Source organism: Plenodomus lingam, assembly GCF_022343315.1.
Source record: "Plenodomus lingam strain CAN1 chromosome Unknown contig_27, whole genome shotgun sequence".
NCBI lineage: Eukaryota > Fungi > Ascomycota > Dothideomycetes > Pleosporales > Leptosphaeriaceae > Plenodomus > Plenodomus lingam.
In genome coordinates this window covers 259,784-281,283 of record NW_027093942.1, presented here as the reverse complement: position 1 = coordinate 281,283, position 21,500 = coordinate 259,784, and the positions used below count along the sequence as shown (strand labels likewise).

At 53.1% G+C, this 21,500-nt stretch overlaps 7 protein-coding genes across 7 annotated transcripts; 2 read left to right on the top strand and 5 right to left on the bottom strand.

The window, feature by feature from the left end:
- Window positions 1-175: 175 nt before the first annotated feature.
- IAQ61_007135 (uncharacterized protein) lies at window positions 176-1,810 on the bottom strand (the record flags this gene model as incomplete). Its single annotated transcript, XM_003840889.1, has 2 exons — window positions 176-897; window positions 952-1,810. The coding sequence occupies 2 exons, from the start codon at window positions 1,808-1,810 to the stop codon at window positions 176-178; spliced, it is 1,581 nt and encodes a 526-aa protein (XP_003840937.1).
- A 1,068-nt stretch (window positions 1,811-2,878) lies between these two features.
- Window positions 2,879-6,153, top strand: IAQ61_007134 (uncharacterized protein). The gene is made up of 5 exons (XM_066097455.1): window positions 2,879-4,297; window positions 4,378-5,018; window positions 5,091-5,453; window positions 5,507-5,855; window positions 5,949-6,153. The coding sequence occupies exons 1-5, from the start codon at window positions 2,951-2,953 to the stop codon at window positions 6,132-6,134; spliced, it is 2,886 nt and encodes a 961-aa protein (XP_065952497.1). The 5' UTR covers window positions 2,879-2,950; the 3' UTR covers window positions 6,135-6,153.
- An 808-nt stretch (window positions 6,154-6,961) lies between these two features.
- On the bottom strand, window positions 6,962-8,711 carry IAQ61_007133 (uncharacterized protein; the record flags this gene model as incomplete). The annotated part of the gene is made up of 2 exons (XM_003840891.2): window positions 6,962-8,451; window positions 8,507-8,711. 2 exons carry the CDS (start codon window positions 8,709-8,711, stop codon window positions 6,962-6,964), a joined length of 1,695 nt encoding a protein of 564 aa, XP_003840939.1.
- A 579-nt stretch (window positions 8,712-9,290) lies between these two features.
- Window positions 9,291-10,549, top strand: IAQ61_007132 (uncharacterized protein; the record flags this gene model as incomplete). The annotated part of the gene is made up of 3 exons (XM_003840892.2): window positions 9,291-9,761; window positions 9,832-10,146; window positions 10,202-10,549. 3 exons carry the CDS (start codon window positions 9,291-9,293, stop codon window positions 10,547-10,549), a joined length of 1,134 nt encoding a protein of 377 aa, XP_003840940.2.
- Window positions 10,550-12,120: 1,571 nt separating this feature from the next.
- IAQ61_007131 (uncharacterized protein) lies at window positions 12,121-12,616 on the bottom strand (the record flags this gene model as incomplete). The annotated part of the gene is made up of 4 exons (XM_066097454.1): window positions 12,121-12,240; window positions 12,298-12,404; window positions 12,461-12,484; window positions 12,604-12,616. 4 exons carry the CDS (start codon window positions 12,614-12,616, stop codon window positions 12,121-12,123), a joined length of 264 nt encoding a protein of 87 aa, XP_065952496.1.
- Window positions 12,617-15,291: 2,675 nt separating this feature from the next.
- IAQ61_007130 (uncharacterized protein) lies at window positions 15,292-15,687 on the bottom strand (the record flags this gene model as incomplete). The annotated part of the gene is made up of 1 exon (XM_003840895.2): window positions 15,292-15,687. The coding sequence occupies one exon, from the start codon at window positions 15,685-15,687 to the stop codon at window positions 15,292-15,294; it is 396 nt and encodes a 131-aa protein (XP_003840943.2).
- Window positions 15,688-17,066: 1,379 nt separating this feature from the next.
- IAQ61_007129 (uncharacterized protein) lies at window positions 17,067-21,122 on the bottom strand (the record flags this gene model as incomplete). Its single annotated transcript, XM_066097453.1, has 6 exons — window positions 17,067-18,249; window positions 18,301-19,954; window positions 20,008-20,391; window positions 20,455-20,747; window positions 20,836-20,872; window positions 21,071-21,122. 6 exons carry the CDS (start codon window positions 21,120-21,122, stop codon window positions 17,067-17,069), a joined length of 3,603 nt encoding a protein of 1,200 aa, XP_065952495.1.
- Window positions 21,123-21,500: the final 378 nt, after the last annotated feature.

Genomic DNA, 21,500 nt, shown 5'->3' with positions numbered 1-21,500 from the left:
TAAAAAGACGGAGCGGAGAGGAGAGGAAAGGAGAGGAGACATGTCATGAGATTCCAGTACTTCTTACTCCACCACCCATCCTCTCACCCCCCCACATTCTCATAAACCCCACCACCAATGCCCGCAAAAAAAACAAAGACCAAAAAAGTCCCCCCCTCCCCCACATCCCACACACTCAACCCAAAAACCGCCTCACGGCCCCCCCAACACCCTCCAAATCCAACAAGAACGTATCATGCCCAAACAGACTCTTCTCCTCACCCAGCTCCACATGCTGAACCCGAGAATTCCCCGCCTTGCGCAGCGTATCCGCAATTTCACGCTGCTGCCACGCCGGAAACAAGATATCGCTTGCGACGCCCAGGACGAGGGCGGGCGTATTCGCCAAGGGGCGTAGACCGGCGACCAAGTCTGGTGGAGGATCGGTGGAGATGTGAGCGGGATCAAAGTCGGCCCGTTCATCCTTTTCCTCATACGGGCTCTCTGGGAGGGTGAGGGAGCAGGCGAGGGAGTCTGAGGAGTCTGGGGGTTGGGCGGATCCGTCGAGGTAGGTTTGGAGTTTGTGTGCGTTTTGTTTGCGGAGTGTTGAGATTTGTTCGCGGTGGGCGAGGCCGAGGTCGAAGAGGTCCATTGCTTTGGAGACGTAGAGGAGGCTGTTGGCGTCGTATTCCAGGCACCATTTCTCGCCCGCGTGGTCGAGGTAGGTTTCGATGAGGAAGTCTGGGCAGAGCGCGGGGGGGCGCGAGGCGTCTGCCCGGCGCCGGCCGAAGCGTTGTTCCCATTCGGGGCCGCTGCGGTAGGTGACGGTTGCGATTTCGCGGGCAAGTTTCATGCCGCCGTGGGGAGGGATAGAATCGTAGTAGAAGCCGCGGGACCAGTTGGGGTCCATCATGAGGACTGTGGTCGTGTTAGAAGGGACAGTGAAACGTGTCTAAGGGGAATAAGACGGACCTTGTCGTTGGGTGTGTCGCATGGCGATGCTGTAGGGGTGGCTTCGTGCGCAGCCGCTTATACTGACGATCCGACCTACGCGCTCTGGGAACAGAGTGCCCGCTGCCAGACTCTGCATGCCTCCCATACTCGAGCCAACACTTGCGTAGAGCTTTTGGATGCCCAGATGGTCCAGAAGCCGAAACTGCGCGCGCACCATGTCCTCCATTGTGAGGATGGGAAATCGGGTTGCGTACCGCTCGCCATTGGCTGGATCCTTTGATGACGGTCCTGTCGAGCCATAGCAGCCCCCGATCACGTTGGTACAGATGACGTGGTATTTGTCGGTATCCAGCGGTTTCCCAGGCCCAATGAACTTCTCCCACCACCCTGGCTTTGGGTTTGTTCCAGTGCTGTGGGCGTGGCTGGACGCCGACAAACCAGTGTGCAGGAGGATGGCATTGCTCTTGTCTGCATTCAAGTCACCCCATGTTTCGTAGGCAATGTTGAATTCGGGTAGAATGCCGCCCCAGTCGAGCAGGATAGGCTGCCGCGAGTGGAAATTGAGCGTGTGTCCCGACGTATACGAGGGCTCGGGCCCGGAAAGCGATCGTTTTGAGAGGGACTCGGAGCGAGATTCATAAGCGTCCAGGCATGGAAACGACAGTCCTGGGTTCGTCGACTCGACAGGCTCAGCATCTGGGGTCGCTGTGGCCTGCTGGGCTTTTCGTGGCGACGGCTGGTGGATCGTACGAGTACTGTGAATGGATGGTGGACTTGCAAACAGCAGCGGCGAGCCTTGTATTGGCTTCCTTGCGTGGGCTGTTGCGGCGGTCCGTGATGCCCGCGCAACAGCGAATAGCGCACGTGAAGCACTCATCGTCGAAGAGTTTTGTCCCAACCCTCCCGCAGGTGAGAGAGACCGAGAATGTATTAGAATAGAGAACAGGGACGGAGAGGAGACTCCCGCCGATGCATCATGGCAATTCCCCACTTGGTTGATTAATAACGGTCTGGACTTTGTGGTTGACTGTTGGATGAGTTATCGATAAGGCCATCCATCCTCGGGCCCAATGACGTTGCGAGGAGATTACGTGCTCCCCTGTCGTTAGCGGATGCATCTGCCGCGACCTCACAGACTCAAACGAGACGACACAGGCGAGAGGAACAGTGTCCTGTGTACTGTTTCTAGGTGATGGTGTTTGGAATGATCACCTGATCGTAACTTGGGCATGTTAGCACAGTGACACTACCATCACGACCAGCACCAATACCAACACCGCTGAGCACAAGAGTACAAAGGCTTAGATGGCAATCACCTACCCTGGATCATGGACAGACTCAGACAGAATTGTACGTTCAAGGTCGACTGGACCATTCGAGCAGGTGGCCGAATCACACTGCTCATGTGTTTTGTCCACCTTGTCACATGGTTTCATCCAAAGACAAGATTCAAGCTTGGAACCTGTCCACAGAGCTCGAGTCCATCGGATCCCTTTTGCTTGTGTGACAGAAGGGTGGTAGCTCCCAGGTGAGTTGCAAGAACGAACAGCCGCCGAGTGCCGAGTGCATAAGTTACATGCCTACGGTAGCTGTGCGGCTAAAGAGGCAAGGTAGAGTGGCACTGGCACTGGCACTGAAGTGCTTCTGACACATGAACGGTCCCCCCTGGACGCGGGGCCCAGATGTTTGAAGCAGGCCAGGGCCAGGGTACCTATCCTAGGTCCAAGACTCCAGGGCGCAGGATGGTATGTACATGGTACATACAGTAGTCATCCCCCCGATCGTGATGGTCAGCATGGGAAGAAGAGAGAAAAGATCGAATCAAGACTGCGTTATACGATCCATCCATCCAGGTAATTACTAATTGCATCCTCCAGAGTACCCCCCCCCCGCTGTGCAGGCGGGACGAGTTCGCGTTCTCGCCCCTACAGTGAGTGTTGCGTGCTGCAGGGACCGGTTGTCAGCTTGTCAGTGGGCATTGGGCGAGGCAAGGCGATGGATTGATTGATTGTCCAAGATGGATGCTGGCGGAGCTTGGAAATGGAGCTTCGCAGCGGGCTTTGCCGAATCTGACTTCTGCAAACGCCCTGCCAGCCAGGCCCTGGAGGAAGGAAACCTTGGAAGACATGGACGGCCGGGCCTTTACTGGGTGCATGTGCCTGTTCTGCGTCTGCGCGTGATGGCCTTGTCCCGTTGCTGGTGTGTGTGTGAGTGCACCTGGGTAGCTGTGTGTGTGTATGTGTGTGGTGTGTATATATGTACATCTGTATGTGTGGATTCAACAGTACTGAGTTGTCGATTTCTCATTTTCCAAGTGGGTGGTCCGCCGGCAAGTCGACCGACCCTCATTCCCCTGCGCTTCATCTCTTGTCCCTCTTTGGCGCGCGCGCTGCATCCACTCGCGAGCGCTCAAGGTTGGACCTGCTGCAGACAAAAACAACCCTCTCCCCTCTCCCCCGATTATCAGCCTTCTCTCTGGCACCACGCCTACCACCTTGACACGCCCACCACGTCCGCCCGCAAGCAAGCCCTCGTGCCCGCCGACCAGCCTGTTCCCACTCCGTGTGCCACCGCACATCTCCATACCGTCCTTGGCCCGCCCCTGCATCCCGCCGTCGCCGTCGCCGTCGCCGTCGCCGTCACCGTCACCGTTGTAGTGTTGTGCACCACGCAGGGAGCGCGCTACCGCTTCCGATCCGACAGGCCTGGCGAGTGCCAGCGAGTGCAAACCGCTGTCAGAGTACTCTACCTACAGCCCGACCCAGTTTTGATGAGCGGCTCCCAGTCTCCCCCCGCCGCCATGGAGCACGATGACTACTTCAGTACCGCCCAACTCGACGACCAGCACCCTTCGGTCGCCCACATCGACGACTCTGACACCGACATGGCCGCCTCAGCCTCTTCCTCGCGAGCCGTCATGTTTAGCTCGTCGGCCGCCCACGCCCACGCTCATTCCCATGCCCATGCCCACACCCACACCCATACCCACATGCATGCCCGCAAACCAAGCAGAATGTCGCGGTCAGGAGCACCGCGGCCCATCATCACCCCGACCAGTCCACTGTCCTCGACCATACCACACAACCTCCTCCCCTCCGCCCCGGCTTCACCGCCCACCCCAGCGCCTAGTCCGACACCCACACAGCGAGTACCAGACTGGAGCACGGCAGCCGAACATGAAGACTCACACATCAAGAACATACGGGCCAACTTCAGCGACATGAACCGGGCGGAGCGGTTGCGGCTGCTCGGGGAACTGCTCAATCTGTGTGACAGCCAGGAACTCAGCTTTGTGGCTGAATTCGTCAGCCCCAGACTAAAAAAGGATCCTTTCATGGAACTGCCTACTGAGCTCTGCTTAAGAGTATGCTCTGCACTGGTCTCGGACATGTTTTTAGCACACAGGTCCAGACAGACATGTACGAGGTAGCTGACTTTTCACAGATTCTGGAATGCGTCGACGATCCTACCACACTTGCTCGGGCATCGCAGGTATCCAAGAAATGGAGGGAATTAGTCAACGACGACGGTGCATGGCGGTTGCTCTGTCAAAAGTACTCTTTCCGGTCGCTGACGAGGGAGATGGACGAGGACAGCCCGGGAGGAATGGAGGATGCAGAGTCACCATGGTGGCAGGAAGACGACCGCACATCGAGAACCGACGATGCGCCAAGTCGAGATCAGCTCGAGGTCGCCCGGTCGCAGTCGCAGTTGCATGCTGAGGGGCTTCGAACACAGAGCCTCGATCGCGAGGCAAAGCGCAAGACAGCATTCCGCAGGCCTACCACGTACCGCTCTCACTTCAAACAGCGGTATATGGTGGAAACCGCGTGGCGGAACGGAGGAGTCTGTGACGCCCGGCAAATCACTCCAGACCAGGGTGTTGTGACGAGCTTACACCTGACCAGAAAATACATTGTAGTTGCGCTCGACAATGCAAAGATTCACGTTTTTGACACTGTAGGCGACCACCAAAAGACACTGCAAGGGCATGTCATGGGCGTTTGGGCAATGGTGCCTTGGGGTGATCTCCTGGTCAGTGGAGGCTGCGACCGCGATGTTCGAGTTTGGAACCTTGCCACCGGGTAAGTTGGGTTTCTTACAACCTGCCCTCAAACAGGAAAATGGGAGAGACAATGGAAGCTAATGTCGCACAGCTTTCCCCAATTCACGTTACGCGGACACACATCAACAGTGCGGTGTTTGAAAATGTCAGACTCGAATACAGCGATATCTGGCTCCCGAGACACGACGCTGAGGATATGGGATCTTACAAAGGGTTTGTGCAAACATGTTCTTATAGGCCATCAGGCTAGCGTCCGATGTCTCGAGATATACGGCGACATTGTTGTATCTGGCAGCTACGACACAACCGCGAAGATTTGGAGCATCTCCGAGGGTAAATGCCTTCGAACCCTCACCGGACACTTTAGCCAAATCTACGCAATCGCCTTTGATGGGAAGAAGATTGCAACAGGCAGTCTGGACACGAGTGTGCGGATATGGGATCCGAACGATGGGTAAGCGTATCCGATGTTGCACCGCATTATTGGCGACTGACCAGAGCGCACAGAAAATGCCTAGCCGTCCTACAAGGCCACACTTCCCTTGTCGGCCAGCTTCAGATGCGCGAAGACATCCTCGTCACGGGCGGGTCGGATGGCTCGGTCCGCGTCTGGAGTCTGGCCAACTACCAGGCTGTCCACCGACTGGCCGCACACGACAACAGTGTCACCAGCCTGCAGTTTGACAATACGCGGATTGTCAGCGGCGGCAGCGACGGCCGCGTCAAAGTCTGGGACCTGAAGACGGGCACGCTCGTGCGTGAACTTAGTAGCCCCGCCGAGGCGGTCTGGCGCGTCGTCTTTGAGGAGGAAAAGGCAGTCATCATGGCCAGCAGAGGCGGCCGTACCATCATGGAGGTGAGTCAGCCAGCCTCTTTTGCGCCAGTCAATGCACTCTCCATCTCCGAACCCCCCTTCATTAACGCATTACTAACTCCATCCCCCCCGCAGGTCTGGGACTTTTCCCCTCCCCCAGAATCCGATCTCGACTCGCGTGCTCCCAGCCCGGCTAGCATGCCAGATCATCTCGATGTAGAATATAATCGTCCGCGCTCGGCTATCTTACCCGTCACTTCCCCGCTCGTTCAACACCATGGTGTTGGCGACGTTACCATGGGTGAGGCGGGCGAGTCATGAGGGTGGGGGTGGGGGGTGTAGATGGGGATGGGGATGCAGATGGAGAGGAATATGTAAGAGGGCTTGTTGTTGTGGGATGTGCATGTGTAAGAGCGTGCTCGTGCTTGTGCCTGTGGCTGTGGCTGTGCTGGTGTGAAATGTACAAGGCCATGTAGATTAGCCTGTCAATATCAATGCCATGTCATGATGATAACCAAACATTCTTTTCTTTTCCTTTCATGATCAAATAATATGCAGGAATATGTCGCATGTTTCACGACATCACCTTGCGCTGCTCAGACGCGGATGTGGACACTGACGCTGACGCTGATTGTGGAAATCGGGGTCTGCGGTAGCGGTAGCGCTGGCATCAACAGACACCGTATACCGTTGAGATACCATTCACACACCAGCTCGAGCCCTTTGGATTGGTTTTCTCGGTGTTTCTTTTCTGTCGAGTGCGTAGCTTTGTCATCTGAGTGGTAAGGTACTGTCGGGCGTGATTTGATGCAGGGAAAAAAAAAAGAGGGGGAAGGGGTCAATGGGACTGTTGATTGTTGATGTATTTTGGTGTTTTGATGGGAGAGTCTGTGTGATTTTTATCTACGCTTGTACTGACTGGCTGCGGGTGTCAAAGGAATTACTGTGTAGGAAAATGGGGATGGGAATGGGAATATGAATATGATTGAGGAAGAAGTCATGGGTGTTTTTGCTGCTGACCTCCTAATCCAACCTGTCATTTTATTATCCTACTGTTCCTTCTTCTACTGCCCTGAACCCCCACACTCCCCTGCTACTCACACATGCGACTTCCAAGCCAAGATGCAGTTCACCCATTTCACCGCGACTCACATGTGGATTTTAAATCGCTGCTTCACCACCTTCCTACACATCGGACACTTTACCACGCCCACGGGGATATGGGCATGGCGCACGGGGACCACGACATCCGCACACCAGCGACACATGACCATGTGTCCGCACGGCAGTAGGGCGGTGTCAGCTAGCTGCTGGTAGCACACTTGGCAGGCTAGCAGCTTCGTCATTTCGGCATCTGTGGCGGGTGGCGGCCGGTCGGGCTGGTTGTCTAGGCTGGGGGAGGGCTGGGGGAGCACGCGGGGGTTGCGGCGGGCGGTGGCCAGGTTGGAGGAGACGAGGCGGAGACGGGCGAGTTCCGAGGTCATGTGGGCGAGCGAGGTGCGGATGTCGGATAGGTCTGATGGGTGGCGCGGTGTGGGTTGTGTTGCTGGGGTAGTGGTAGCTAGGGGTGAGGAGGAGGAGGTTGCGGTGAGGGAAGGGTTGGTGGCGGCGGTTGTGGAGGGTGTAGTTGTGGGTGGGTTGCCAGGTCGTCCAAAGGCATCGGACATGCGCTCGATATGCTCCACAAAGGAGGTCAGATGTTCGATGGATGGGCTGGTGCGGTCGAGGGGAACGTCTTCGACTGAGTCTTCGGGTACTGTGAGTTGGTCCACCACGGGAACCGGTGTATAGCTCCAGACGTCACCTTCACGCTCGAGGCTTTCTGACATGGCTTGTGAGTCTTGCATTACGCCCCACAAGAGTTGCTCCTCGATTTCTCGTCGTTCTTGGACAGAAATATCGTCTCCAATTACTGGCGCTACCGCCCGTCGCTCTTCCGCCTGTCGATACCGTGCGTCGGCTCTGCTGTACATGGCTGCCACCGGGGATTCGTAGTCTTCTCGTTGGACGTCTTCGCGGCTACCAAAAAGGCGTCGGAAGTGCTCCCGTCGGCGCAGTAGCTGAGCGTCCTGTCGAGTGAATGGGCGTGGCGGCTCGGGAGCGTTCATCTCAGGAATCTCGTCCGCGTAGGTTGACGCTAGTAAAATCTCTTCTTCCTGTAACGACGTCCAAAGTCTTGCCGACACAGTCCGCCCTTCATGTACCACCGTCCAATTGTTGGAACGATTCCGTACAGTTTCCTGCAGCATCGCCCAAGTGTCGTCTTCGGGATCTGCAGCTTGCTGGAGCAGTCTATCCAAAGAATCCTCTATATTCTGGTGTGGCGCTTCTGGTTGGCTCTCTTCTTCTGGCAGTCGCCCCCTAGCGAACCTATTTCCTGGCCTGCGAGCGTCATTTCTCACTCCCGCTTCGAGCAGGGCCCGCGTCCGCGGTAGAAAGCCAGGGCTGACGTTGCTGAACCGCTCACCAAGCACCGCTGACCATTGCTCAGTACCATCTGCAAGCGTCTCAATTTGGTAGCCTTGGTAGAACTCGTTCCATCGAGCAAGGAATTCAGTCTGGTCTGGCACGTCAGGTATACGTGTTTGCGATATCTCGAGAGGAGGGTCTGTGGCCGCCAGACGATTGGTCCAGAATTCTATGTGCTGTGTAAGCTTGACTACGGCTTCCTATTAGCTCACTGACATCCTCACCTTTGCAGAACCAGCAGTAGCCCTGCCACCGTGTTCCTCGCTGTACGAATCCTACACCATCAATGTATACACGGTAGGTTTGTGAATGTGGCCTCTCATCTGCGCATGCACAGCAGTTGGGCGTCGCAGTCAGTCTGCACGAAGTCGCGAGTTTATGTGGGCAATGCGAGTCTAGTCGCGGTACATCACCTGTGAGCGTGCCCATGACTTATTCTGGATGGCAGGCCAAATGGCGAGGGTGGAGGGAGCAATGGAGCAGCAATAGGCCTCGCTCAAGCCGAAGCAAGCACGCTCATAGAAGGTATTCGCTTTTGATTTGCGCTTTGGTGGTACAAGGTAATCACGATCAACCAACTATCCCATGGGGGGCCTTTGTTTTTTGTTTAGTTCCCGTGGCAATGGCGACAGCTTCGAGTACTTTTGGGGGGCGACGCGGGGAGAGAGGCACGGTGAGGTGGCGGAGAGGGCGCGCTAGTTAGACCGTTAGCGAGCTCCATCATAGATTCATGGTGGGGGTCCGGGGAACTCTCGTGCACGTGATGCACCTAGCTTTTAACCCTGCCACTGCCCATACGATATCTAGATTCACTGCTCTGGTACACCTCATGTATGCTAGTCTATGAATCCACCTTCGTAATCATTGCTACGGTCAAAAGTCTGTTGGCTGGCGGTCGTTGATCTTCTAGTTTCTTATTTTCCTTGATTTCCTTTCACTCTCTTGCTCGCTTACTCTGACAGGTAGGATACCGGTCTATCCCGACTACTTACTACCAGGCTACCAAGCATGTTCGCAGTAGTTCACGATGAAGTCCCCTCTTCTTTTACACGCAAACCTACCCTGGCTCTCCAAGAGTTCAATGGCGAAGATCTCACGCCATCCGTACAAGTCTACCTGCCCCACAATTTACGTCCTCGCGAATTCCTACGCCTCTTCACCTCATCAACGTCTACCTCCAAGCCCGCCTTTACCTTTCCAGCCCTGCAACTTTGGTTTTCAAAACTGAATCAAAATCTCAAATTACAGGACCATGAAGATCACCCCTTTCATAAACACCCATACCGCTTGCGTGAGATTGAGATTCAGGCCGTAGACTGGTTTTGGCGGAACAAGCCAGACAGGGAGGACAAGTTGGGCTTCATGAAGATTTCAGCAAAGATAGAAACCGATCCCTATGTGCACGAGGGGGAAGATGATGCGAGAGCGGACTGGCTACCTGGTGCTGTATTCTTAAGAGGAGGCAGTGTCGCGATGCTCGTAGGTGCTTCCTACGACTACACTGCATTGCTGAAACCGGTCATTGTGACCATAACTGACACAAATTTAGATCATCGTGCAACCAGAAGACGCAAAAGGCGAAGAGGAAAAATTCGTCATCTTAACGATACAGCCACGGATAGCCGCAGGCTCTCTAGCCTTTGCAGAAATCCCAGCAGGGATGCTCGACGGCAACACCTTCAAAGGCACTGCAGCAAGCGAGATCGAAGAGGAAGCAGGCCTAAAAGTCAAGGAGAATGATCTCATCAATCTGACCGAACTCGCACTTGAAGACATTTCCATATCACCATGGAGATCGGGAAACTCTACAACACACACAGAGTTCCACCCGGCGAACGAAGACGACGACGACGAAGACAGCGAAGTCAGCTCATTCAGCCTCCTCACAATGCCCAGCTCATGACTAACACAACAGTTAGACCCAATCCTTCACAACGACAACCTCCGCCAAACCCGCCACCGAAGCCACTGAAATCGGCATCTACCCCAGCCCCGGCGCCTGTGATGAATTCATCCCTCTATTCCTTTGCCAAAAGCGACTTACACGCAAGCACATGTCCTGGCTCAAGAACAAAGCCACGGGACTACCTGACGAAGGTGAGAACATCACGCTCAAGCTTGTGCCGCTGGACAAGGCATGGCGGTTTTTGGGTCGCGATGCAAAGGCGCTGGCGGCATTGAGCTTGTATGAGAACTTGAAAAGGGAGGGGAGGATTGAGGGTATGCCTCGAGATGTGGAGGAGGAACCGGAGGAGTTGAAGGAGTAGGCGTAAGAAATCAAGGATGACAAGTGTCTGTTTGTAGAGAAACGTGGAAAAACATGCCGAGACACATTTCATCCCTTTACTCTTTACCATCCCCTAAGAGACAGTTCTCCCTCATGGCATGGGATTCTTGCATGCTAGCCATAGAGACAAATATCGTCATGCATTGAAAAGTTTAATCTCACAAAAGCTACCTACACAACTAACGTAAATTAAATGTATGATCTTAAATCATAATTGGTCCCAAGTACCAATCCCCCCATATAAACACGACTATTCTAAATCAAGAACGTTGCCACACACTGAAAACCATCAGCATACACATTACCTTTCAACGTCAATCCAACACAACGTCCCACGTTCGAATGCATAGTATTACCAGTCCAAGTCTCCTGAGTTGGTTGTTCGCAAGATATACAGTAGATGTGCTAATAGTTGGAGTACATACGCCCTCTGTTTCTAGTTGTGGACAGTCGAGTATCTAGAGGTGTTGGACACAATGGGAGGGTTGGTACGATTGCTTCGAAAGTAGATTGACTAATGTATACGGTTGGAGAGGATCTTCTACTCGATTGATGTGTTCATCTCCATCACATAACCTGTGTCATCACCGCAGCGAATTAAGCACACTATTCCCCACTGTACCTTAAAATATCGCCTCCAACCTCCCCTCGTCATCATCTCCCCAGTTGAACCACAGATCATCCCTTTTATTGCACAGCCTCTCGCACAGATCACTTGCCCGCCACGGCGGCTCACAACCAGCTATGATAAGCGTGAATGATACCTGCATGGGCAGCCAAGCACACAGTAAGCCTGACCGGTCCTCACCATGTACTTGAACAGTATGACGATTTCCCTTGGTTTCCCCTTGGTTTTCCCAGTGTTCGGAGTTGCGCGGAGGACCAAGAGGGCGCGTGCGCTGGCTCCAAGTGTACTAGGTAGGCGGGGGTCTCTTTCGGCTCGAAGCATGTGGTCAGTTCTGGCTTCGGGGTGATGATGGCGTGGATGGGATTTCAGGGTGGGATTTCAGGGTGAATTTGTTAGTTTGTTTTGGGCATGGTCGGGCATGGAGGTGTATTACTGTGTAGAGGAGGCTATGTGGGAATGATAGACATAGCATACGAACGTAGATGAGCTGCGAAGCATGTGTTGCATACACCTCTCTCACCATGTCTAATCGAGCTCCACAAATGCCACTCACATACACAGTATATCCACCATGCACACTGTGCCTACACCATAAACCAAATCCACCTTTACACACCCATCGTCTCCAATCGCCCCTCCCGCAAACGCACCACTCCTCACACCCCTCCCCCATTCGCCTGTTATTTCTCCGATACCGCCTTACCCCAGCGCCCCAACAGTGAAAATGATCTTCAGGGCCTTTTTTATTTCTCCAACGGTCTGACTCTTACACTCCATCCACTCCTCTCGGTCCTACTTCGCCGCTCCCGCCCTCCGGCTCGCCAGCGCGGGTATGATAGACTTGCCGATCGGACCGAAGCAGCGCAAGGCCCGAAGCAGACTGTACAAGTGCTGACATGAGGCTTCAGGGGTCCTGGATAGGTTCAGTCTGGCAATATATACCGTTTTAGGGCTGACTGGGACAGTTGGGGTTGGGGATTTGTTGTGGCGGGGTGGGAGGAGAAGTGCCGTGTGTTTTCTTGTGAGGCGATGTGAGGCGCGAACTAGTTTTGTGAGGTTGGAATAAGAAGACTCAACCCATGGGTTTGGGCTCTTAATACCTGCTGGTGGGTTAATAGGTGGATTGATTGTATACGCATGGTTTTTCTTTTATGTTGTGTTGGGGTTGGGTTGGTTGTGCAAGGCATATATGCCTGTATTGTGTTGGCTATCCCTGCTTTGTCATTACCCTGTACGGGAATTGCTTTTTGAGGAACGACGTACAAAATGGTTCGTAGTTTATTTGATCTACACGACATTGGGTAAACGCGCATGTTTGGTGGGATGTGTGGCCCAATGTGTGATATGTGATGTGTCTGCGGCTGATTAAGCGGATGTGATGCAGGTTTGCTATTCGTTGGCTTTACCGGTAGGCGACATGATAGCGGGACAACAACGGCAGAACTGTTGTTTTACTTATGCAGTTGCTGTTCAGTTCTATGGTACCCAATGAAAGACAAAGTGAGGTTGTGGTCACATCGCTACGTACAATTGTATCCCGCTCGTGAGAACCGGGTTACGATCGGTCGATTTCTAGCTGTACCGGTATATTGAGCATTGTTATACTATTGTGACTGGGAGTGCTATTAAGCATCGAATAGAATCAATTAATATTGTGTCTGAAACATGCGGGGTAGACTAAATTAGGTATACACAGGTTTCAAGCCGTCAAAACGTGTTGATCTGACATATTTTAGGCATGTGACGACATAGCACATATCGTATATTCATAGTAATTGCCCATATTTGGCCGCGAATTTAGCGAAACTACTGATTGATGTACTACTTTTCGAGGAGTGGAATATGTACATCACATGGTATAAACATGCAGTCTGCGCGACTTATAGTAACTAAACGCCTCTATATAGATTGATACTGTAGCAGAAATATTACTCTTAACGTGTTTTGTGCATGACACGACCGAATCTCCAGTCCACAGAAGTCCCAAATCCAGCGCGATTTAGTGAACAGCAACGTTATGTTTGAAGAACTAAAGCTCCTTGTCAATACCTCAAGTACTAAATTCGTCTTACCTAGAGTCTATACTTTTAGTAAGTTCCATTTCTAGAATGCTCATGGGGAGTTTTCTGGAGTCCAGAGGTTTATGACCTTTGCATTAACATATCGTGAATACTTCGATCTTTCCTAATTTTTCACATGAGAGTCTGCAAATCGCTTCAACCGTTTTCAGAAACTGCGTTAGGGACAAAATAATAGCTAACTTCTGAGACATGCTGTGCGTATAGATGTCAACGCAACAAATGTGCTGTGTAGTAAGATATCAAGACGCTAAATGTGATGTTCACTATACGTATGCTACACAAAGATACTGTTCGCTACCGCTCCTCAGCAGAGACACTGGTTTCGAACAAAACACCTACCCAAAGACTGAACTGCCGAGCCTGTATAATTACCAGTTTACCATTTTACATGGATATTTTGTAGATTAAATTTTCCTTCATCGCCATAACATCCTGCTGCAATATAGTGTATACTCAACTAACGTTTGGACTTTGGATTTAGTGTACCTACTATACTGTGAACCCATACAATATGCCTCATCGCAAGGCAAGTAAATTCATGTTGTCAAGATATCGTTGCCTCAAGGAGGTAAACGTCTTTAACTGCCGATTGGCTTTGCACAGCGTTGGGACACCACAGTCACTATATTGCAAGTTGCTCTATCGGCCATAGATGCGGAGACGCCTGCCTACTCAGTAAGCTCTACCAGTATAGATATCGCACAGTTGGAGTGTGAGCAAGTTCTTCTAAGGATACGACAGGACCTTGTATGTGACCATGTTCCAATCGTAATGGTGTTGTCTGCGTTTGGTTCTATACTATGTCTGTACAAGTAGTTTAGTGCAGCGAGCGACACGACTCAAGCCGAAGCGACATCAGTGCTTCCAATAAACCTCTGCATGCACATATTTATTTTCCTGAAACAACGAATTCACTGGCGCGTTCTAGGCTCTAGCTCGAAGCCATGGATGATCTCCTGCACAACATGGCAGTGAAGCGGACGAGGCTGGCGACGATCGCGGCATGTCAAAAGCAAAAATCCACGAAGAAAACAAAAAGAAAAGCATCATGGTCGCACAATAACGGATATCGTAACGCGAGGGGCTGTGGTATCGAGTGGATCCTAGCACCGCGACGTTGGGCACACGTGATGCAAAAAGCATGCATGCAGTTTATTGACAGGAGAAAATGTGAAATGTAGTACCACAAACCACAGTACCTGAGATGCAACCTACTGCACGTTGGATCACTTTGAGTGGCACGACGGCCTCTGTTACTACTGAGTTTCTTGCTTTTTACCCTGCATGCGGCCGTAAAAAAGCCCAAACGTCCCAGCCCAGTTCGCTCCAACATTCGAAACTCGCCTAATGTACCCTGCTTGTAACCTACAGGCTTCGGGAAGTGGGTGGGTGGTGTTGTGTGTGACTAACATGGCACTTGTACTCAAGTACACTGGAATAGCCGTTGGAGACGAGTGGAGTCGTAACATACGCCATCCCTGTCGCCTACTGTGGCTGAAGGACCGCCCAGGGCTCGCGGCTAGATTTGCTGACTCTGACTGACCCGCTCTGACAAACGCTTATCCAGGGGTCAGACCCAAGGCTTTTTTGGAGGGGCTGGCAGCTGGAACAGTAAGGATAGGCAGGGGAACCGGGGAAGATCGAACAGTGTCCGTGGCGTCCGTGTCAAGAGAGTTGGCTGGTCGCATGGAGCAGGGAGATCAAACGTTCGACATCATAGATTCGTCAAGATGGGCGTTGTATTGGTGTTTGACCCTCCTCTGTGAAGTCGAGAGTGGGGCACACTTGAAAAGTTCCAAGGCAATGGTATTGACAGCTTTCTTTTTTACTGTGTAAGGTCGAGAAGCCGGTCCCTGTGCATGATTGGGACGTAGTTGAACTACCCTGCCTATAGTAGAAAACTCTGCGTAAAAGCAAGGCTCGCGGTTCCGGCTTCTAGATGCAGATGCGGCAACACGAGATGTATGTAGGTACCGGTACGTAGTATGCGAAACGACGACAGAGGTCGCTGTTTCATCCTCTCGATCGGTGTTCTTGTCTACATGCTGCCGCCAGTGTTTGGAAGATGGGCTGTAAAAGTACATTTGCACGACGTCGCATTGCCTGAGAGGTTATCTTAACAGCTTTTTGATATCGAATGCCGGTTTGATAGCTGACAAAGGATGCTGCCCAGTGTTGAGCGTTGAGCGGACTTGTCCAGGGAGGGACAATCCTTCCGGAGTGGTGCGAGTGGGGTTGGAGATTCGTTTCAGGATTTGGCGATTCCCAATCGCGGCGTGGGGACGGCCTTGATGGAAACTGGAGCGGAGCTGCGCAAGGCGTCTGGGAGGTGGAGATCTCGATCTCTGGTGCTGCTTTCTCCATGTTCCCGTCTTGTCCCAACGTCGGCGGATGACACTGGTGTAACATGTACTTGTATGGTTATCGTTGTTTCGCAACAGTTCATTGGGCTGTAGTACTACATATGCAGTATTGGTCGAACAATCACAGCCAGCTAAGTACACAGTACCATGGTCTCCAATCAACAACATGACTCCTTTGGACAACGGAAGTCACCGTTGGCGAGATTGAACCTCATCCAACAAGCGCAAATGTATGTGTTTGTCTGGGGCTATCGCTACTTTTTGCAGCGAAGGATCTCCCCATTCAGTAGATGATCACCGCAAAATCTTACCATTTTCTGAATGGTAGGTAATCAAAGTAGTCGAGGTTGTCGAGAACCCGAAGTCTGCCCAGGCCCTTGGATGCGATCTTCAAGATGAGGCTGTGGATTTTCAGTGTCGATATGCCTGCATGCTAAAAGCATGTACAGACCTACGAGACCACAGTAGTAGACTGGGCGCAGGACTACCTGGACCCAAAAGCAAACGCACAAGGCTCTTGGCCGACTTGACTTGTTTAGTGGCCGTGTCTTTGCAGACTATACGCGTTTGCCCCATGAGTTCGGCGCTGTGGATAAGTACAGTATGTGCACAGAGCTTGCACAAAGTCGCTTGGCTACCGAGACACGACCGCGCCGTGGTGACTGCGTGAGAGACTGCATGGGACATGCTGAGGAGGAGTATTAATGTTGGCGTTATAACTCCGTAGACAGAACGTCTGTCGGACATTGCTCGTATCGACGATAGTATTCCACTGCATTGGCCCAGAGAGAGACAAGTTACTCGCGTGAGTCTGGAGAACTTGATTGTCGAACAAGGCATGTGGAGTCGATGCCCTTGTCATGTTTCGGGCCAATTAACAACTCCGAACTGAATAAGGCTACGAGTATGCCACATTGGGATTGACCCGGGGCTGCGGTTGATATTGAATGTGCGTACGCTTGCATACGATTTATGAAAAGCATGGAAAGTAAGAAAGTGAGGGAGGGGTACAACAGTAAGGTCAGACAAGGGTATGTGATATTCTTGCGTCTAAGATGCGTACGATCAATCAAGTCGCCAAGCATGTGGTATCCTCTAAGTACATACTATAGTAGCTGCAAACGATAGTGATGCTCAAGTCCCACTTTTGCAAACCAAGTGGGAATCCAAAAGAAGCAAAAAAAACATATGGAACCGTGGGTGGTATCGTAAAAGTCGGTAAGTGCGCAACAGACGCAAAAAAAAATAATCAAGGCCGGCAGGATGAGCGCATGATAAGCCTCCTGAGCCCGCAAGCCCCCCCCCCCATTATCCGTTCGCCGGGCCGTAAGCCGATCGATAATAGTTCCAGAATTCGCCGAAGTAAGTAGTTGGTATACAGAAAAAAAAATGATGCTGGCCGTAAGGTAAGACGTTGCTGCAGGATTACGTCTCTTCCATCAACGCCTCTTGATCGCCCGCCTCTCGCCAATCGCGAGAGCGTTCTGCCAAGCGCTTGACGCCTGAAATGCGCTCTGCCCAAAGTGACTCGGATGGCGATCTGAACGTGTATGCGCGTTGAGATGAAATGACACCTATCGCCTGGAGGACAGCCTTGCGAGAGTCCCTTCCAAACACAGCTGGGTGATTGATCCATTCTAAGCTGGACTCCAATTCGGCATCGAGTGCGTGCATCGTTCTAGCGTCAATACCAGCTGCGGGCGTAAAGGGGCTGTCGGCATGGGGTGAAGGTGTTCGGGGGCGCAGTTCGCCGTGTTGGCTATGTGGTGTGGGTGACGAGCTACCAGTGCTGCCCGCGGCACTGGAGGCATCGTTGCGTCGGTGACCAGGCGGTGGTAATGGTGGGAGACCTCCCTTGCCCAATCCTTTTAGGATACTGCGCGTCTCCTTGAGTAGGTGATGTGCTCGTTCGTGTTGTCCGCGCGACACAAGCGTTAGGGCGCGTGTCAGCATATCTGAGGTGAGCAATTCCATTCGTCGCTGTACGACATGAGGATGAGGTGGGATGGGTGGTGTCCCTGGTGGTCCATTGGTGGAGTTCTTCTTTGACCCCGAAGGAAGTAAGGTGATTGCGAGAAGTGATGGTCTAGGAAGGTGAGAAAGGGTGCCTTCTCGAAGAATGTCGCCATAGGTAAGGTCGGCTTGTATCAGAGGTACTTCCTCGACACTCAACGTGCGGGAATCGTCTTGGTCTAGTGGTCCGCCTAGGGCTTCTAGACCGGACACAATCGTCTCCCAAGGATCTTGTGGCAGTTGCTCTGGGGAACCAGAGTCTGGAGCAATAGCGAGCTGCACCAAAATGTCCCTCTTGTCGCCGAAGCGCAAATCGCCCAATGCTGCTTCAGCGTCGCGCCCTGTAGCTCGCTTTGTAATCTGCAGAGCGCCACTGATCTTGACAAACTTGGCTGGGGACCCTTCAGGCAGTCGCAGCTTAAGCTTGACGTTCTGGTGAGATGTAGTCTGCAGAGAGCCCAGGCACCCGGCCACACACTCGCGAAGCATCATCCAGTCTTTTACATAGGTGTATGATGCTTTGGTTCGAGTGGATAATTCAATCATAGTATCAGGCTTGTGAGTCAGTCCCAAGCCAAAAGAGTGGATAGAAACCCTGATAGCGTGTTAGCAATATATCAAGTACAAAGCAACTTGGATCACTCACTTGGCAGCTTCCGCACGGGAAACGACGAAGTCGACGCTTTCGGTGTCAGATGTCGAGGAGTCGCTAATGAGCAGAATACTCGAGAGCGGATTGCTGGATTTGCGCTGCATGAGCAAGTCCATGGCAACATTGGCACCATCTACCACGTCGGCGCGCAGGCTCTTCTGACCGACGGGCCGGATGGAGTCGAGTACCTTTGGCCAGTCTTTCCATGCCTTGCTCGTCATGCCAACAATCGGCACACCGCCTCCACTCGATCCAAACGTGACCAAGCCCATGCGATCGCGGTCGCCAAGGTTGGTGACAAGAAAACGTAGGGTGTCGCGGAGTAGATTGATCTTCAAGCCCTGCATCGATGAGGATACTGGTATCACGACCACGATGTCGATGGGCACGTGAATGGATTGTGTCATGCGCGCCTCTTGTACACCGCCACCGCGCGAGTTTGTGTATTCGGTGGGCGCAGTCATGATGGACCTGCCCGCACCGTATGATGAATTGACAGACGAGACGCGTTTCGGCCTGCGGTACTCGTCGTCCTCGGTCCCGGAGTTGTCTTGGTCGTAATCGGCCATCTTGTTGCTCATGGGGAACTCTAGACGGATGTCCATGAGAGCTCGTCGCCACAACTCTAGCTGACTGCGATCGGGAAACTGTAGGTGGAATGAGGGGAGCTCAGCGACGGACAGACTGAGGGTTAGGATGAGGTCGTCCAGTGAATGCTCGACCTGGATCAAGTGCTTCTTGATGAGGATGGAGCCCTTGAGCGTGCACTTGGTCTTCTTGTCCGCTGCAGCACCCAAGACATCCCACTGGGGCTGCGGTGCAACCTTCTTCTCCTTGACGCAGATGAGCATCTCGGAGAACAGATAACATTCGAGCTCCTGCCAGGACTGCCGGTCCTTCCCAACGCGGATGTGTCCGTGCAGTCGAAGTTTTCCAAATCGCGAGAAGTCCAAGCCATGCCAGTTGTCGACGCGAGCATGCAAGTCTTCCGTAATCTCATCCAGTTCCGCCGTGGACTCGTATTGCTGCTCGAGCTGTCTGGCATTCACCGGCGACTTCTCACGCCTGTAACTGCTCTCCGCCGAGCTGCCAACAGCGGGCAACGGCGGTACACCGCGCACGTCGTCTGGATTCGGACGCCATTTGCCGTCAACTACTTCGATGGTGATCAGACAGGTCAAGCTCTGTTGCTGGCGTGATCTGCTAAGAGTCGGAAATTCGCTGCGAACCGTGACGGTGGGCGGGGGGATTGGGCTCTTGATCAGGCCGCGAGGACTAAGGCTCGTCTCCATGGACTGCACATCGTAGTCATGTCGTCGGCCATCGTGGGTTGCTGCGTAGTCGTTAGAGGAGGCGACGCCTGTTGCGCCAGAATCACTGCGGCCATGCGCTCTCGACATGGATCCACCTCGATCCGAGCCCCGGTCTCGACTATGGCTGCTGTCACGTGCTCGCGGGTGGGAAACCGGATACCGTCCTGAGGCGTCGCTCCCGTTGCGTGAACGGCCATGGATCTGGCTATGTTGTTCTTCTGATCGGATCGTCTGATTGTCCCAAGGAGTGGGCGTGTTGGTGGCGCTGCGGTGGCTTCCAGACTGTGAATGTGACGGTTCGCTCTGGGCAGAGCGCACTATCGTGGACAGTTTTTCTGACTCTTGAATTAGCACTTTGCGGGCGGTCCATTTCAAAAATGCCACCTACCGAGGTTTACATTGGCTCCCCGACTGGTGTCTAGCGCCAAGGTCGCATCACATGTCGGGCAATGATGCGAGTCGAATTCGCGTATATACTCGTAGAAGCAGGCCTCGTGGGACACATGTGAGCACGACAGTTGCAGGACCTTTTCGCCGCGAAGTGTATATGACAAGTCTTCCTCGCATACGCAACATTCACTGCCGATAAAGGTCCTCTCTCGTCGGGTTCGACTTCTCTCAATGTCCATTACACCAGCCATTCCTCTGCCGGAATGGGGCGGTAGTTGCGAATCGAAAGATAGGTTCGATCGCTGCGTGTGGGAAGGGAGGGATTTCGCCGCGCTGCTTGAGTGGTGGTGCGAGTGGCTGCTGCGCGAGGAGGGACGATATCCTAGGAAAGACATGAGCGCCCTAAGCTTCAAGACAAAGACTCAAACAAGCTTGGGAGCAGTACTGTTGCCCTGGCCCACAGCCGAACTGAACTCGACGGCCTTCTTCTTGCTCTTCCTGTGACGGGGTCCGTCCAAAAGTCCGAGATCGTGGAGATTCGCGTGAATGCGTTCCTTCTTCTCGTGACGGTGGTGGGAAGTTGGTGAATGGCTTCGGCCAGACAAAGAAAGACCAAAACCGTTCGACATGGAAGAACCAGGTTTGGAGCAGGGCTCGCCTTTGGATCGCTTCAAGCACGTTTCAGCATCGAGAGCACCTACGGAAGATCTTTGGGGAGCTCTGCGGACTGAGAGCGACCTTTAGGTTAAAGCGTCAGGTACCAGCAAGGTGCGTCAGGCCGGGGGTGGGTTGAGTCGGACGCGATTCGAGTAAAACACGGGCCTACTTATGACGGATTACGCAGAATGCCACAATGCGCAGAGCTTTGAGGGTGTTCAAAGTTAAAAGAAATTAGGCTTTGCGGAGACCACGATGGGGCTACAGGACTGGCTTAGTCTTGGTTATGTCTGGCACCCACCCCATCGACCGAGGGACGACATCAACCACCCCGTTTACAAGGAAGCCTATGCAAAGCCTAAGCATGGGTTGCAAGTTGCAAGCATGTTGCACAACCCTGCAACGGGGCGCAACGCCGTCGGCGGCCCATGCAACGAAGGGCCGGTTAATGGACATGGCGGAACGTCAATAGGGGGGGTTGGGCCAGCTCCTTCACTGCGCCACATCTTTCATCATTGGCTCATATCTTACCATTGATTCAGGTCAACATCCAGGCTGCCCAAGCCGGCGGGACAGCCGTTCGCATTTGCAAATCTGACCTGCACGGCCCGTGGGCGATTGTAGCCGAACCCACTCAGACACAACATCAACGTACCATATTACGGACTGGGACTCCGGCTCAGGAGAGACACGGACGAAGCAGTCATCAGGGGGCAAACGAGAGAGCCTGGAAGGTCCAGTATGAGGACATTTACCATGGTACCATTTCCCGCCCAACGACAAGTCGAACGGCGTAGAGCATGCGACCACGGCTACGCTACAAGCCTGCTTGTA